This window comes from Rhinolophus hipposideros (assembly GCF_964194185.1).
Source record: "Rhinolophus hipposideros genome assembly, chromosome: 20".
Taxonomy (NCBI): Eukaryota; Metazoa; Chordata; class Mammalia; order Chiroptera; family Rhinolophidae; genus Rhinolophus; species Rhinolophus hipposideros.
In genome coordinates, this window is record NC_138066.1 from 49,096,837 (window position 1) to 49,111,721 (window position 14,885).

The following is a 14,885-nucleotide window of genomic DNA, read 5'->3' on the forward strand; positions in this document are numbered from 1 at the left end:
CCTACATATATCACTGCATGTAATCCCCACCCAGGTAGGGATGCCCGGGCCAAAGCTTGGCGACAACGTGGCTGGTGTGATGGGGGGCGGTGGCGGGGGCCGGTGCAGGGAGCAACCTGACTCAAGCTTGTCTATGGACGTGGCCGTAAACATGGCCAAAGCCTTCTGCTCAAAAATATTCATCATGGCAGGGGCCAGGCCGGTGGCTCAGGTGGTTAGAGCTCCATGCTCCTAACTCCAAAGGCTGCCAGTTAGATTCCCACATCGGCCAGTGGGCTCTCAACCACAAGGTTGCCAGTTTAATTCCTCGAGTCCCCCAAAGGATGGTGGGCTCCGCCCCCTGCAACTAAAATTGAACCCAGAACCTTGAGCTGAGCTGCCACTGAGCTCCCGGATGGCTCAGTTGGTTGGAGTGCGTCCTCTCAATCACAAGGTTGCCAGTTCGACTCCCACAGGGGATGGTGGGCTGTGTCCTGCAACTAGTAACGGCAACTGGACCTGGAGCTGAGCTGTGCCCTCCACAACACAACTAAAATTGAAAGGACAATGACTTGACTTGGAAAAAAGTCCTGGAAGTACACACTGTTCCCCAATAAAGTCCTGTTCCCCTTCCCCAATAAAATCTTTAAAAATATATATATATTCATCACGGCAATATTTTTATAGCCCCAAATAAAATAATTGAAGTGTCCACTAATTCAGGTAAATAAATCTTGATAGTCACAAGAATGACTGATTAAATGGTAATCATTCAGGGGAAATTTTTAATAATGTGAAAAATGCTTACAAAAACACAACTGTCTATGGAATTCAGTAACAAAGAGGTGCAAAATCAGAGACTAAAAATATACCAAAATGTTAAGAAAGAAAAGGAGGTAAAAATCACTTCTGTCTGGATTTTTCCCTAGGAATTGTTTGCAGTTTGCCGCCCCACACTCTGATGCTCCTTTGGTCGACATTGTCTCGGTGGGACAGACACCGGAGCTGGTAAGTATACTGTTTTGTTGCAGTCTGTAGTGTGTGCAGCACTGCACGCGCTCTCCTGTAGGAGCAGGAGACCATGGACCCTGCACTAGCCTCTGAGGCCCAGGCAGCACCTAGAAAGGGGCGCTGCATAGGGCAGGGTCCTCCCATTTTATTCCATTCTTAGTCTCTGTCCCCTTCAAAGATGCTGGAAAAGTAAACCCCAGTTTGGGGGTTACCCCTCCACCCCTGCAAGTGGCCCAGCCTGGTCCTGAGTCCGTCTTCTGGCCAATAGCTGGTCCCATTGTAGCTGTGGCCTCAGGTCACCAGGCCAGCTCTTGGGGACACCTGTTTCTAGCTCAGAGTTCCATCCTGGGCCTTCCTCAGCTGAGCTCCGAGGCCTCGTCCTGGAGTCCCGGAGGGAGCTTGGCCTCAGGCCGATGGCACAGGTTCAGGATCCTACCTTCCAGGAGCCAGAAGACGGGGTAGAGGGGCCGGGTGAAGATGGCATGAAAGGTATGCAGGGGCTGGGTCTCAGGCTCCAGGCTATAGAAGGTGAGGCAGCCAGAGACCAGGTCCAAGTCCATGCCCAGGAGATTCCCTGACACCCCTGGGAGGCGCTGGGCCTCCCCATTGTGCCAGGCCTGGGCGCTATCCTCCTGAACGCAGAGTCCCCAGGAGCTGGGCCCACGGCCAATATTGTCTGTGTAAGGCCCCAGCTTGCGCCGTGTCAGTTCTGGGTAGGCGACGCCCAGTGTCACCGAGTGGTTAGATGTGCGCACTTCCCAGTAGTGGCGCCCAGACTGGAAACTCTGGGCACACTGTACCTGCCAGAGCTCGAAGCTGTCTGGCCCGGCCAGGCCCCGGGGCTTTCGACGGTGCTTTACCTGCTGGTCCTGTTGAGACAGGTAGAGGTGGCGGTTGGCACTGTCTGGATCAAAGGTCAGATTGCGATAATCTATTGGGGGAGAGAGGTGATAAGACAGGTATTGGTAAACAGGACCGAGCCTGGGGGGGGGGCAGCCATTGACTGGGGGTGGGGGACTCCAACTTCAATTTCCGTAACACATGCAAAGGTTGCGATAACAAGTTTAACTGCACCTTCCCCCACCCCAACAGACAAAGCTGAACATAACAGAAGATTCCACGACCGGCTAACTCAAATCATATCCTGGTTAGAGAATATAGGAGGTCGGACAATTAAATTCACAAATTTGTTACAACTATGTTGTTAACCCTTTTTGATATCAGAGGGATTATTCATCATGAATTTGTACCAAGTGAACAAACAGTTAACCAAGTTGACTATTTGGAAGTGCTGAAAAGACTGCGTGAAAAAGTTAGACGACCTGAACTTTTCTCCAACAATTCACTGCTCTTGCGTCATGACAAAGCACCAGCTCACACGGCACTGTCTGTGAGGGAGTTTTTAGCCAGTAAACAAATAACTGTATTGGAACACGCTTCCTACTCACCTGATCTGGCCCCCAGTGACTTCTTTCTTTACCCGAAGAGAAAGGAAATATTGCAAGGAAGACATTTTGATGACATTCAGAGCATCAAGGGTAAATACGATGACAGCTCTGATGGCCATTCCAGAAAAAGAGTTCCAAAATTGCTTTGAAGGGTGGACTAGGCACTGGCATCAGTGCATAGCTTCCCAAGGGGAGTCCTTCGAAGGTGACCGTAGTGATATTCAGCAATGAGGTATGGAGCACTTTTTCTAGGGTGAGTTTGCGAACTTAATTGTCATACCTCATAAAACCCCAGTTAAACAGAAACCCACTGCAACTGTCTACTCTAGACTCTACCCCCAGCAACCTTTCTGCTGGTGTTTCTCTTCTTAAATAAACTTTATAACTTCTATTTGTTCATGACTTGATAATTCTTTCACAACCCGTGAGCGAGCAACACAAGATGAACCGAAGATGAGAGGGCAGGAGGCCTGCACACATCCACCTGCTTGTCCCCAGAGGGGAGAGAGCAACCGAAGCCCTGTCGACAGACCGCTAAATGTCTACCACGCATACTGCAAGCTGAGCGAGCACTGGACGTCATCACAACATTCAGTCCTCAAGACAACCTAAGGCAGAAACTTCCAGGAGCCCCATCTCACAGATGAGAAAACTGAGGTCCAGAAAGGTAACCGAACTTGATGGTAAGTGGCAGAATTGTGACTGATCCCAGGTTTGTGTGCCTAGAATCTCCTTAAATCTGATACAGGCTCCACATGTAAGAGGCATGCATTCTGTAATAGTTGTGCAGGTGGGCAAGTCCAGACCCAGGCAAGGGCATGGACAGGACAGTCACAGCAAGTGACACACATTCACATGTGTACACAAACATGTGTGTATATGCACCCACATGGGTGTATAACACACACACACACACACACAAACACACACGCTGAGCCTCCTTACTTTGCCAGAGGGTCCTCCTCAGTGGACAAACTGCGGGGCTTGGGACCAGTGTCAGGGGACCTGGGACCTCTAGGGGACAAAGCAGTGTTAGGGGAGTGCGGGTAGCTCACTGGGGGGGCCTGGGCCCTGACTCCACTCCCACTCCCAATGGGAAGGACAGCTGGTCTAAGAGGGGCAGGGAGAGATCTGGGGTCAGCCTTACCCACGGGACCCAAGCCAGCAGCCTCAGCTGGTGCTCCAGGGGGGCTCCCCTTGTCCAGCAGGAGACCACAAAGCTGGCTTAGGGACTCCTTCAGGTCACCCAGCTGCTGGTCTTCATCCCACTGTGGAGGAGTCAGTGGCCCGAGAGGCCCCGGGGGCACGAGGAGCTGTGATTCCTGAGTCCCGGGGACAGCTGCAGTAAGCCTGGGCGCAAGGGGCAGGCATGCTGGCCCCCCAACCTGCTGCCCTGAGGCCTGGTACCTGCAGGAAAGTTTGGTCATCCAGCTGCTCCAGCAGGTCCCGGATCCTGCAGTCAGATCGAGCCATGGCCTCCAGGTGGCCCCGTAGTCGCTGCTCCTCGTCCCGAGCCTGCGCCAGCGCCTTTGTCTTGGCCACCTCGATGTCCCTCAATGCCAAGTTCCGACGCATCTCCAGGGCCTGCAGCAGGCAGCTGAACTTGCCAGAGACCACGGAGGCCAGAGTGCAGGCCGAGCGCTGGGTGGGCACAGATGGGGCCTTGGGTGACCAGGGCCCTGCCCCATACCAAGGCAGGCCAGGGCCACAGCTGTCCACTGAGCTGAGGGGTGGGGAGGTGGGGAGCCAGGGCCCCTGGAACTTCTTCCCCCTGCTCTGCACCTCACTCCCTGCTGCCAGGAAGCATTTTCAAGGTAGCTCACACCTACTGCCCAGTGTCCCAGGGACCAGCTGGTGGCTGCCTGAAGGACACAACATGAAAACATGGTAGGGACAGACAGGCCTATACCTGGATCTGGCTGCTTCGCTGCTGCAGCTCCCGTAGCTGGCTCTCAGCCTGGGTGGCCTGCTGCCGGGTGACCTCCAGCATGGCTCTCAGCCGGTCCTGTGATGCCCACCAGGGGACGGGGGACAAGTGACAAAAGGGTTTAGGATTGGCGGTGAAGTCCCCGCTCAGTCACTCAACAAACAGCTGCAGATGCCATGCATACCCTTCTTGTGCCGCCCCAGGTGAGGCTGACCAGAGGGCCAGCACACAGAGCACTGGCCTTGGTCTGAGCCCCTGGAGAATTGGGTCAGAGTCCCACGGAGTCATAAACAAAACCCCTTCCCCAACTGGAGCAGGGCAGTGCAGAAGCCTTAGGCCAAAGACCTGACTTCCAGGCCCTCTTGCCGTCTGAGCAATCTGGGGCAGTCCCCCCACCCTCTGAGCTATAACCAAACCCCGCCCCCCACACTACCCCTAGTCAATAATGAGAGCAATACTTCTGGCTTTGGTGGCCTTTTGGGGAAGGGGTGATGGCCCAAAGCACCAAAGTGGTTTCCGTGTCTAAGATGGGCTCTTCCAGATGCCCGGCCAGTTCTCAGCCCCAGCTTTGGGCCCCAGGGGAAGAGAGCACCACTCTTTGTTTGTGCCCCCCGTGGGTCCCCTGGAACATCACACTGCTGTAGTCTCCTGGGAGCAAGACAATCCCGTTCCCTGCCCCTCCCTCCGTCCACGACTTGGTTCCTGGCACCTGATCAAGAGCCTGTCTTGCTTCTTCTCCACCCAGCAACACTTTGAGGTAAGGACCGCTGTGGTCCCCACTTCACAGATGAGGAAATGGGTGAGAGATGTTGACAGTTTGGCCAAAGTCATCAGATCTTCGTAAGTCCAATGCTCCACCTTTGTCCAGGCCTCGCGTAGGATATGGGAGGGCAGCCTTTCCTGGTTCACGGTAACTCTCCCCAGACGACACCCATCTGTCCTCTCACACCCATCAGTTCCCCTCCCTCTAGCAAAATCCCAGCGCCTTTGGTGCACATGTCATGTGGTTGGACCACCTACCCCCCCTGGTAGCCTCCTTTTGGCTACCGGGTCTTCGTGCCACCAGCTGGGCATCCCCACCTCATTCTGAGACTTCCGTAGCCACAGGGATTATCCTCCAACACTCTGGCTCTGGGCTCCTTGACCTCCTCACTTGCAGAGCCCTTTGCTTTAGTCCGTCTCAGCTATTCACTCCCGTAACCTCACCCTGGGCCTGTCCCGTTTCCAAATCTTTTCTGACCACCACCACCTTTTATCTTGGAATAAAACATCCCAAAGCCGACTCCTGCCAAAGCTGCCCGCGCCAGGGGAAAGCAGGGCGGGGGACCCGGTGTGTCACCTCGCGCTTCCGGCGCTCAGCGTCCAGCAGCGCCCGCTCGTGGAGGCGACACTCGCGCACCGTGCAGGCGCTGCACACGCTGCGGCCCTCGGTGAGGCAGAAGAGCTCGAGCGGCCGTCCGTGCCGGGGGCAGCGTGCACGGGGGCCCGGGCCGGGGTCCGAGGCGGGTCCCGGGTCCCGGCCGGGGTGGGGGTCGGGGGCGGAGGAGGGCCGAGGGCGCACCACCTCGAGCACGCCGCTGAGCGCCACATTGCGGCGCAGCTCGGCGCCGTCGGGGAACGGCTCCCGGCACTCAGGGCACGCCTTCTCCTGGCGGCCCCACCAATCCCGGATGCAGCCCCCGCAGAAGTTGTGGCCGCAGGGCAGCGTCACCGGGTCCTGGTAGAGCCCCAGGCAGATGGAACAGGTCAGCTTGTCCTCCAGCAGCTGAGTGGCCATGGCGGTAGCAGTTGGGAGGGCAGGCCAGAGGCGCCGGGGGAGGGCCGGGTCTCTTAAAGGGCCCGCGAGCCTCGCGAGTGCAGCGGGGAGGAGCGAGGACTCGCCTAGGGAGACTAGCGGGACAGCCCTTCTCCGAGGACCTGCACCTGCAGCCACTCCCAGCGTCCACCGGCCGCAGCGCACCCCACCGACCCGTGCGTCTCCGCCTAAGCACGCGCCTCCCCGCCTCCATCTAGGTGCCGAGCCATCTCTGCCTGCCTCCTGCCACTCCAGGCTGGGAGTTGGGGTCTGGTTCTCTCTGGTCCCAGCCTGGGACCTACATCCCGTTTCCCTAGACCCTCAGTCCAGCAGCTCCGTTGCAGGGGATCCTGCCCCAGCCTCTAGACAAGAACCCCACCGGGCCTGGGGCTTCTGGCTGAGGGCATCAGGAACCTCTTCTGGGCCCATCTGAAAATCTAGTAATAGCATCTACCTCCCAGGGCTTTGGGCGGTTAAATGAGATAGTGCAGGTGGGAGTGCTTGGCAGTAAGAGCAGGGGGCACACAATACTAAGTGCTCTCTGCTGACCTGAGGTGCTCTGCCGCACTTTTCCCTTGAGCTGTTTCAGGCATTTGCCAAACCAAACCAGGGTGTCTCCCTTCTCTAGGCTTCTCATAAACAGAGGTGGAAATTTCTGGTCACCGAGAGACGGGGACCAGTCCAGTGTTTTTTCATGCCCTTGAATAGAAACCCAAAGGGCTCTTAATCCCCTGGGTGTGGCCCTCTGCTGGGGAGTTCCTTGTTAGCAGGTCTAGGCTGTTCTGGCACCGCTCTTCCTGGAAAAGGGGCACAAATCTCCTTGTGACTGGCTACTGGGCAGTCTTTTCCTTCAGAGGGAAGAAATACCCTGACCATCCAATGAGGATGCAGCGGGGCTTCCTGGAACCGAGCAGGGGTGTACCCAATCTCTGAGACCAGTGGTCTCATTCAAATATCTGCCTGACAGGGCTTCTCATTCAAACATCTGCCCCCCAGAGGCCAGCAGCCTGCAGCACGCTGCCAACAAGGGGCTGACAGCTATCACTCCAGAGGCCTGTGGGGGCAGCCAAGACCCACGGCCTGCTTTTCTTCTGTACTTGTCTTCAGCCCCTGGATCACAGGGCCGACACCCTCAGGAGGCAGAAGTATGGAGTCACCTCCTGGGGTGGGAGGCAGCCTTCTTCTCACACATGAAGCAAACAACTCCATGGGTGGGGGAGTAGTCTGGAGGCTCTCGGAACAGACCCAGGTCAGCTACAGCAAAAATCACCTTTATTCAAACACCCACCCCAGACACAGCCTCCTCACTCCCAGGCCCTGGACCTGCTGGGAGGGCTGCCGAGGGGCTGCCTTAGGCAGGGCCTAGAACACCACAGCTTGGGCCCCTGGAGCTGTGTATTTATTGTTCCTGCTGGTGGAACCTGACGGAGTGGTCTGAGAGGCCCAGCCCACTCTCAGAGGTGGGTGGCACTCGGGCCACTCAGTAGATGCCATAGGTGGGTTCGTGACTGTCCCTGTACCGGTCCAGGTAGCGCAGGGGCTGCCGGTGGGGGAAGCGCTTTTGCTTGGGGTGGTAAGGGGGCGGCCGCACAAATTCAAACACGGGCTCCCGCATGTCTGCAAGAAGAGTGAGAGATTGTGGGTGTGGAATATTGCTGGCCTGAGCCCCTCTCCCTTCTCTCTCGGCTCGGACTACGCAGGCTGGGATTACCCAGTCAACCCACCCAAGGAACGGCCAACCCTCCGTGGCCAGGGAGAACTGCCTGTCAGGTCAGGAGGTCTGTGAGCTCAGGCCAGCCGCCCCCTCCTCCAGCCCACTCTGCTCTTACCCAGAAGCTGGTGGAAGATGTGGGTAACTGAGTCATCCCAGCGGCACTGGAAGAAGGCCAAGCCAGCTGGAGTCATGGCTTCCTGGTGTTTCTTATAGAAATCAAAAGTGTGGAAAGTCCGCTGGGCAAGCTGGTAGCTGTAAGATGGGGAGCATTTGCGGGGGGGCACCAGAGCCTCACACCCCACCTCTGGCCCCACAGGCAATCCTAACAAGTCCCTTGGGGTCTGCCTAGCACAACGACCATTCTGCCCATCTCAAGGCCCGAGTTAAGAGAGAGAACTGAGCAAGACCGACCATTCCTAGGAAGCAGGCCTGAGTGAGGCTAGTGGCGGTCGTGGTGATGTATGGGTGTAGGGAGATTACCAGGGTGAGGGCCGGGTGTCCCCAGAGAAGTCTATTGCCTTATCCTGCTTAAAGAGCAGAAACGCAAAGCGGTGGAAGCCGGAGCCCCGGGCAGGAAAGGGGGGCAGGTAGGGACACGTCTCCTGTCCTTCAGCCACTTTGTTGCCAGGGATGTTGGTTCTGGTGGGAGGAAAAGGAATCCGTTAATTGCCACTTGAGGGAGGTGGCAACAGGAGCCTCCCCACCCCCATACTTCCTAAAGGTTGATACAACTCCTAGGGGAACAGACCCTAAAAGAATCTCGATCAATCAAGTAGGAGGTAGAGATCTATGAACCTTTGGGGCTCACAGGCTGAGAACGAGGGTCCCAGAGACTGAAAAGCTTGTTTGCTAAGCCCTGGGAAGCTGGTGGAGCTGCAATGGCCATTCAGGCTGGAGACCAGGCCACCTTTGAGCTGCTTCTCTCTCCATTTCCTGAAGCGTTGTAGTTTGTCAGAGTGTCGACCCAGCCTAGCACCAGGATGGCCACTGTACCTGCCTTCAGAGGCAGCCCCAGAGGGTCCTGCCGCACAGGCTGGTAACTGCACTTGAATAAAAATGACAGAAACCAGCCTCCTACTCACTGGCCCCAATTACCCCGAAGTCCCAAAGCTGGGGTCACCAATCTGACTTCTACACCCTGGCCTGGTGGTTGGAGCCAAAGGCCACAGAGAAAACCAAAGGCAGCCTAGCCTGGACATGTCACAGCTGCAGAGGCCCCTCATGGTTCTTTTCCCACCTGACTGTCACAGAGCCCCTCAGGGGGTTAAAGAATATGGAGGTATCATCCTAGTTTTATAGGTGAGCAAATGAGTGCAGGAAGACCAAGAGTCCTGTGGGAGCAGCCAAGGCCCATGGCCTGCGTTTCTTCTATACCTGTCTTCAGCCACTGGATACAGGACCCCTAACACTGTCAGGAAGCAGAAGTGAGGGGCCACTTCCTGGGGTGGGAGGTTAATCCCAAGTCCCACTGTTAATCCATGGCGGAGCCAAGACTGAAATTCAGGCTCAGCTCTTCCCAGGATGCGAGGCCTCCGCATGCCTCTGCCCCCTGTCCCACACAGGTACTCACACCAGCCAGTGGACATACTCAGCATCAGGCTCCAGCAGGTGTCCATCTGCACACAAACAGAACCACTGACCAAAGGCCCTGCTGCCCCCTCCCACCCCCTCTTTGGCCCCTCCCCCAGCTCCCCAGGGCCCTGGCTCATGGGAGGAAAGGGAGCAGGAGGCCCTATGAGCCCCGGACACTTACCCAAGTTGGTGAGCAACAGTGTCCACATGGAGCCTTTGTCTGCCTCATAGGTTACCTCTGGGGTCTGGGCAGCCTGACAGGGAGAGAACGGTGGAGCTGTCACCCCAACTAGGCACAGACAAGCTGTTATAAAAAGACTTTCCTGGAGGGCAAGAGCCTGAGGGAGCCTAGGAGAAGGGAGGGGCCCCTCTGATCCAAACTCCCTTGACACCTCGAGAGGTAGGTCAGCAAAGAGAACCTTATAGAAGGAACCCTGCAGAGTTGCCTATCCAGAGATCCGAACCCCAGGAAGGCCCACCTGTCAATGGACAGGGGCTAGGAGGGCACTGTGAAGACAGCAGACTAGTCACAGGAGTATGCCAAGATGGAGCTTTTTCTTTGATTTTCTTTTTTTGTAATTATCATGGTGTTGTTTACCAGGAATGAAAAAGAGGAGGAAGAGAATAACAAAACTCCGAATCAGGCCACATAGATGCCATGCTTCTGCCCTAAACCATCATAAAAACCGCCTCTAGAAATGCTTTCAAAAAGGAGTTATCTGGCGCAGCCGGTTAGCTCAGTTGGTTAGAGCGTGACGCTTGTAACACCAGGGTTACTGGTTCGATCCCCGCATGGGCCAGTGTGAGCTGCGCCCTCCACAACTAGATTGAAACAACTACTTGGAGCCGATGGGTCCTGGAAAAACACACTTAAAATAAATTTAAAAAAAAAAGCTTAAAAATGAAAAAAAAAGGAGTTGTGTGTGGCCCTGCGGTGGGATGTGCCTATGTGCACGGTACGGAGGGGCACAGCCAGCAGTCACCTCGGTTGGAGTGACCTCATTGCCGTGGTACACAGGCATCAAGTCATCGTCACCCACGGCATAGGCCACGTGCAGGGGAACGCGGGGCACGAAGGTGGCACCGTGAAACAGGTCTCGGTAGAGGCCGTAGTACTCCGCCAGTCGCTGCTTGTGGTAGGGGCCACAGGTCCTCTCCCACTCAGCCCGCACAGCCTCCAGTGGGATGCGCACTGGGAAGGAATAATGCCAGCTGAGATGTACAGTGAGGGCAGGGACACCTGGGCCCCCTCCCCTGGGAGGGCTTACCTGTGCGGAGGCGGGCGGCCCGTTCCTCTTCCACATTGGCCCGCAGCTCCCGGAGGACCCGTTTCCGCTCCAGCAGCTGTTGGGTCCGACAGACCTTAGGTGGAGGCAGCCCAATGTCAATCTTGGGATCTGGGGAGGGAGGATGTGTTGTCAGAAGCAGTATCAAGTCTCGGAAAAGCCACCTTTCCCTACCTAGTCCTCTCACTTGCTTACACTCTGCTGCTAAGACTTTCCTCTTATATACAAAACTAAAGCATACTGTGCAGTCTGCTTCACAGACTTGAACAGGGTCCAGTTGCTAAGCAAATAGGATAAGCTTGAGATTACATATTTCTGATCCCTAAACCCAGTTAGTCTGTCTAGGTCATAGGACATAGAGGCACATGAACTCCTAACTATAGTTGGGATCACCTTCAAGCTTGTTCACAGCTGGCCATGGACACACACCTGTGTCCTCAGTAGAATTAACAAATCATATAAGTCCCCTGGGGAATTGGTTATAATTCAGATTCTGATTCAGCAGGTCAGAGTGGGGCCTGAAACTGCATTTCTAACAGGCTCCTAGGTAATGCCCCTGCTGCTGGTCCGGGAACACACTTTGAGTAGCAAGGCCCTAGAGAACTTTCAATCCAAGATCTTCCATTTACATTAGACAATAACCGTAAGTAACACACATTGAACCCCCATCAAGGAGGGTATTAGTCTAAGAATTCCAATGGGTTGTATCCTTTAATCCTCATAATTTTGGACTTGGACACAATTATCTGATGTTATAGTTGAAGAAACTGAAGCTCAGGGAAGTCATTCCTAAGAGGTCGTATTGCCGTGGGTTTAAATCATGCTATGGATTCCATGCCTGTGCCCTTAACCACCATAAACACTGCCTCGCCTCTGCAGACGCTTTCCAAAAAGATGCACTTGTAAGCTGCTCAAGGACAGGGTCCCAGAGTCACCCTGCCCAGGGCTTTCAATTTCACTCAGCAAAGCACTGTGCACCTTTGTGCCAGACACTAGGGCGCAAGGATCCAATGATGGTCAAGACAGGCAGGATCCCTGTCCTTAGAGAAGCTCACAATCTGGGAGAAAGTCAGGATACAGTGTGACCAGGGCTACATACAAAGTATTTTAGGAGCACAGAGGGCGTTTCTAACCCGGAATGACAGGGGCCGGGAGGTCAAGAAAGGATGTTAGGAGAAGAAACATGTATGGTGAAACTCCAGGAGGAAGGGAATTTTCCAAGTAGGAGGACCCACAGGTGTGAAAAATCCTGGTGGGACTAAACCGCCCACAGAGCTGGCTGGGCAGGAGACTGGTCCCCCCCAGTGTTCGGGGAGGGCGCGGTGGGCAGGCCAGAGGCCGGACCGCAGCCCCAGCTCCGGCCGCCCCGCACCTGGCTTCTCCCCGAAATGCTCCCGGTAGGTCCTCCACCAGTGCGGGGCCTGCGCCTCCTGCTCCGCCCGGCGCCGATAGCGGTCGAAGCTGCGGTACTTCTCCAGCCGCTCCAGGTTGCTCACATCGATGTCCTCGTTGGGCATCGGCCCCAGAGGGGCGGTCCGGCGGCTCAGCGCGGCTGCGGGCAGAGAGCGGGACGTCAGGCGCCGCGGAAACCGGAGAGGCCGTTGGCTCGAATCCCACCGTTCGAGCTAAATGTGTTGCCAGAAGCACCCCCACCCCCAAAACCCTCACCCGAGGTGCTGAAGTCCCGCCACCGCCGACTTCCGCACAGCACAGCTCGCCACCAGGGCGCCGCCATCTCCCCTCAGGTCGGCGACGCCGCCGCCCCTAGGACCCGGCAGAGGCGGCCGGAACAACGCCTGAGCGCGCCGCGGAGGCCCCGCCCCGCCCCAGGCCCCGCCCCGCCCCAGGCCCCGCCCCGCCCCAGGCCCCGCCCCGCCCCAGGCCCCGCCCCGCCCCCAGGCCCCGCCCCGCCGCCAGGCCCCGCCCCCCGGCGCGCGACCTAAGTGCCAAGCCCTCGCCCAGGCCCCAGACTCCTCCTTCCCGGGAGCCCCGAGCTCCTTCCTCCCGGACCGAAGGGGCTGTGGGCCCCGGCCACCGCGGCTCCGGAAGTGCCCGGTGGACGGCGGGAAGGAGCTGCGGGCGGTTGGGGGTCTTGCCTGCGGCCAGCCACCAGGGGGTGGTATAAACCGGGAGCGGTAGGCGGGGCCAGGCAGCCGCTCGGACTGGAGGTGGTGAGGCCTTTGCGGGCCTCCGGGTGCAGCTCTGGACTCAACCCCAGAAGGCTGCCGCCCAGTGGTGCAGCTGCACCGGCAGGGGAACGGGTGCGGGCACAGATTCTGGAGTCAAGGCTGCTTGGGTTCACATTGCAAATTGTGACCTTCCGCGCCTTCGCATTTGCCTCATTTGGAAAAAACAAAAAAACGAAAACAGTAACAATCGCGCTTACCTCATAGGGTTGTTAAGATTAAATGAATTAAGATATAAAGCACTTACGGTGGTATACGTGTTAACCTTTGATCGTCTCCACTTTACTGGTGTCCACAGAGCAGCATAAATGACCTGGTTAAGAGAGTGTCTGCCTAAACCTTTCCAGCGCTGTGTTACTTTTGGGATCCAGTGTTAACAAAGGAAAACTTGGTACCCCAGGTGATCTGACTCCTGCCCTGCAACTCCACAGTTTCCATGACACCAAATCTTCACTTACTCAGCAATTCGCTCCCAGGGGCACAGGACGTTTACAGATTGCTGCCCTCCACTCACCTTCCCCCCTGTGCCCTGTTGCCTCCCAGCCCAGTGGAGTGAGTGGTCCCTCCAATAAGCCTTCCCTGATGTCCCAAGCCAGGGCTGGCGAGCAACTCAGTCGCTTTGGTACTAGCAGAAGCTTGACCCTCACACTCACACTGAAATGGGATGGAAGGGTTTCTCCATCCAGCAGGAAGTGGCCGCACCTTGAACTTGGTTTTCATAAATAGCAGCCAAACAGCTAAACATCTCACCATCACCGGCAATTCACCCATCAGTGTGCACTACTATGTGTTAAGGCCAGTAAGGCACAGTCCTGTCCTTAAGGAATCATTGCTTATTAATTTGTGAAATCCTGCTAAATGTACAGCAGAACTGAAGGCTGAGGGCAGACCAGGCCCGGAGGAGAACAGGTTCATATCTTAATGTTCTGTGTGTGTTTACATCTGGCCTCCTTTGCTGTTTTACCTTTTTTGTTTCTGAATCCTCTTCTATATGCCGCTAACCTTAGCCTGCCCCTCTGCAAATAAGGAAGCACAGGGCCTCCAAGGGCAGAGGCCTAGGGCTTGCTGGTCGACCAGGTGGCTCGTATTTCTCCATTAGTCCTTACCTTTGAGAATCGTTCTTCTTTTTTAATATATATATTTTATTTGTTTGTTTAGATTTTACTGGGGAAGGGGAACAGTGTGTACTTCCAGGACTTTTTTCCAAGTCAAGTTGTTGTCCTTTCAATCCTAGTTGTGGAGGGTGCCATTCAGCTTCAAGTTGTTGTCCTTTCAGACTTAATTGTGGAGGGCGCAGCTCAGCTCCAGGTCCAGTTGCCGTTGCTAGGTGCAGGGGGCACAGCCCACCATCCCTTGCAGGAGTCGAACCGGCAACCTGTGGTTGAGCGGACGCACTCCAACCAACGGAGCCATCCGGGAGCTCAGCGGCAGCTCAGCTCAAGGTGCCATGTTCAATCTTAGTTGCAGGGGGCAGAGCCCACCATCCCTTGCCGGACTCAAGGAATTGAACCAGCAACCTTGTGGTTGAGAGCCCACTGGCCGATGTGGGAATCTAACCGGCAGCCTTTGGAGTTAGGAGCACGGAGCTCCACCCACCTGAGAGACCAGGCGCCCCAAGAATCATTCTTGTTCTCTGTGTTCTACAACCCTCTAAGAGTGGAGCTCACGGGGCTACCGGATGGCTCAGTTGGTTAGAATGCTAGCTCTGAACAACAGGGTTGCCAGTTCAATGCCCACATGAGCCAGTGAGCTGTGCCCTCCACAACTAAACTGAAGGCAAAGAGCTGTTGCTGAGCTTCTGGAGGGGTGGCTGAATGACTCATTGGTTAGAGCGTGGGCTCTCAACAACAAAGTTGTTGGTTCAATTCCCATATTGGATGGTGGGCTGCGCCCTCTGCAACTAATGCAACTAAAGATTCAAAACGGCGGCTGGACTTAGAGCTGACCTGCGGCCTCCACACCTAGAT

The 14,885-nt window shown here is 55.9% G+C and overlaps 2 protein-coding genes across 3 annotated transcripts; both read right to left on the minus strand.

Moving 5' to 3' along the window:
* Positions 1-742: 742 nt before the first annotated feature.
* On the minus strand, positions 743-6,142 carry TRIM65 (tripartite motif containing 65; the record flags this gene model as incomplete). 2 transcript variants are annotated; one of them, XM_081028299.1, is made up of 6 exons in its annotated part: positions 743-1,921; positions 3,384-3,452; positions 3,586-3,760; positions 3,846-4,079; positions 4,348-4,443; positions 5,705-6,142. In XM_081028299.1, 6 exons carry the CDS (start codon positions 6,140-6,142, stop codon positions 1,347-1,349), a joined length of 1,587 nt encoding a protein of 528 aa, XP_080884425.1. In that variant the 3' UTR covers positions 743-1,346. The 2 variants fall into 2 exon arrangements, with proteins under 2 accessions (XP_080884425.1, XP_080884426.1); XM_081028300.1 differs by lacking the exon at positions 3,384-3,452 and having other exon boundaries at positions 749-1,921.
* A 1,273-nt stretch (positions 6,143-7,415) lies between these two features.
* On the minus strand, positions 7,416-12,560 carry MRPL38 (mitochondrial ribosomal protein L38). The gene is made up of 9 exons (XM_081028519.1): positions 12,401-12,560; positions 12,105-12,284; positions 10,715-10,843; positions 10,430-10,638; positions 9,628-9,700; positions 9,445-9,490; positions 8,355-8,513; positions 7,990-8,126; positions 7,416-7,777 (listed from the first exon to the last, which is right to left on the minus strand). Exons 1-9 carry the CDS (start codon positions 12,465-12,467, stop codon positions 7,641-7,643), a joined length of 1,137 nt encoding a protein of 378 aa, XP_080884645.1. The 5' UTR covers positions 12,468-12,560; the 3' UTR covers positions 7,416-7,640.
* Between the last annotated feature and the right edge of the window lie 2,325 nt (positions 12,561-14,885).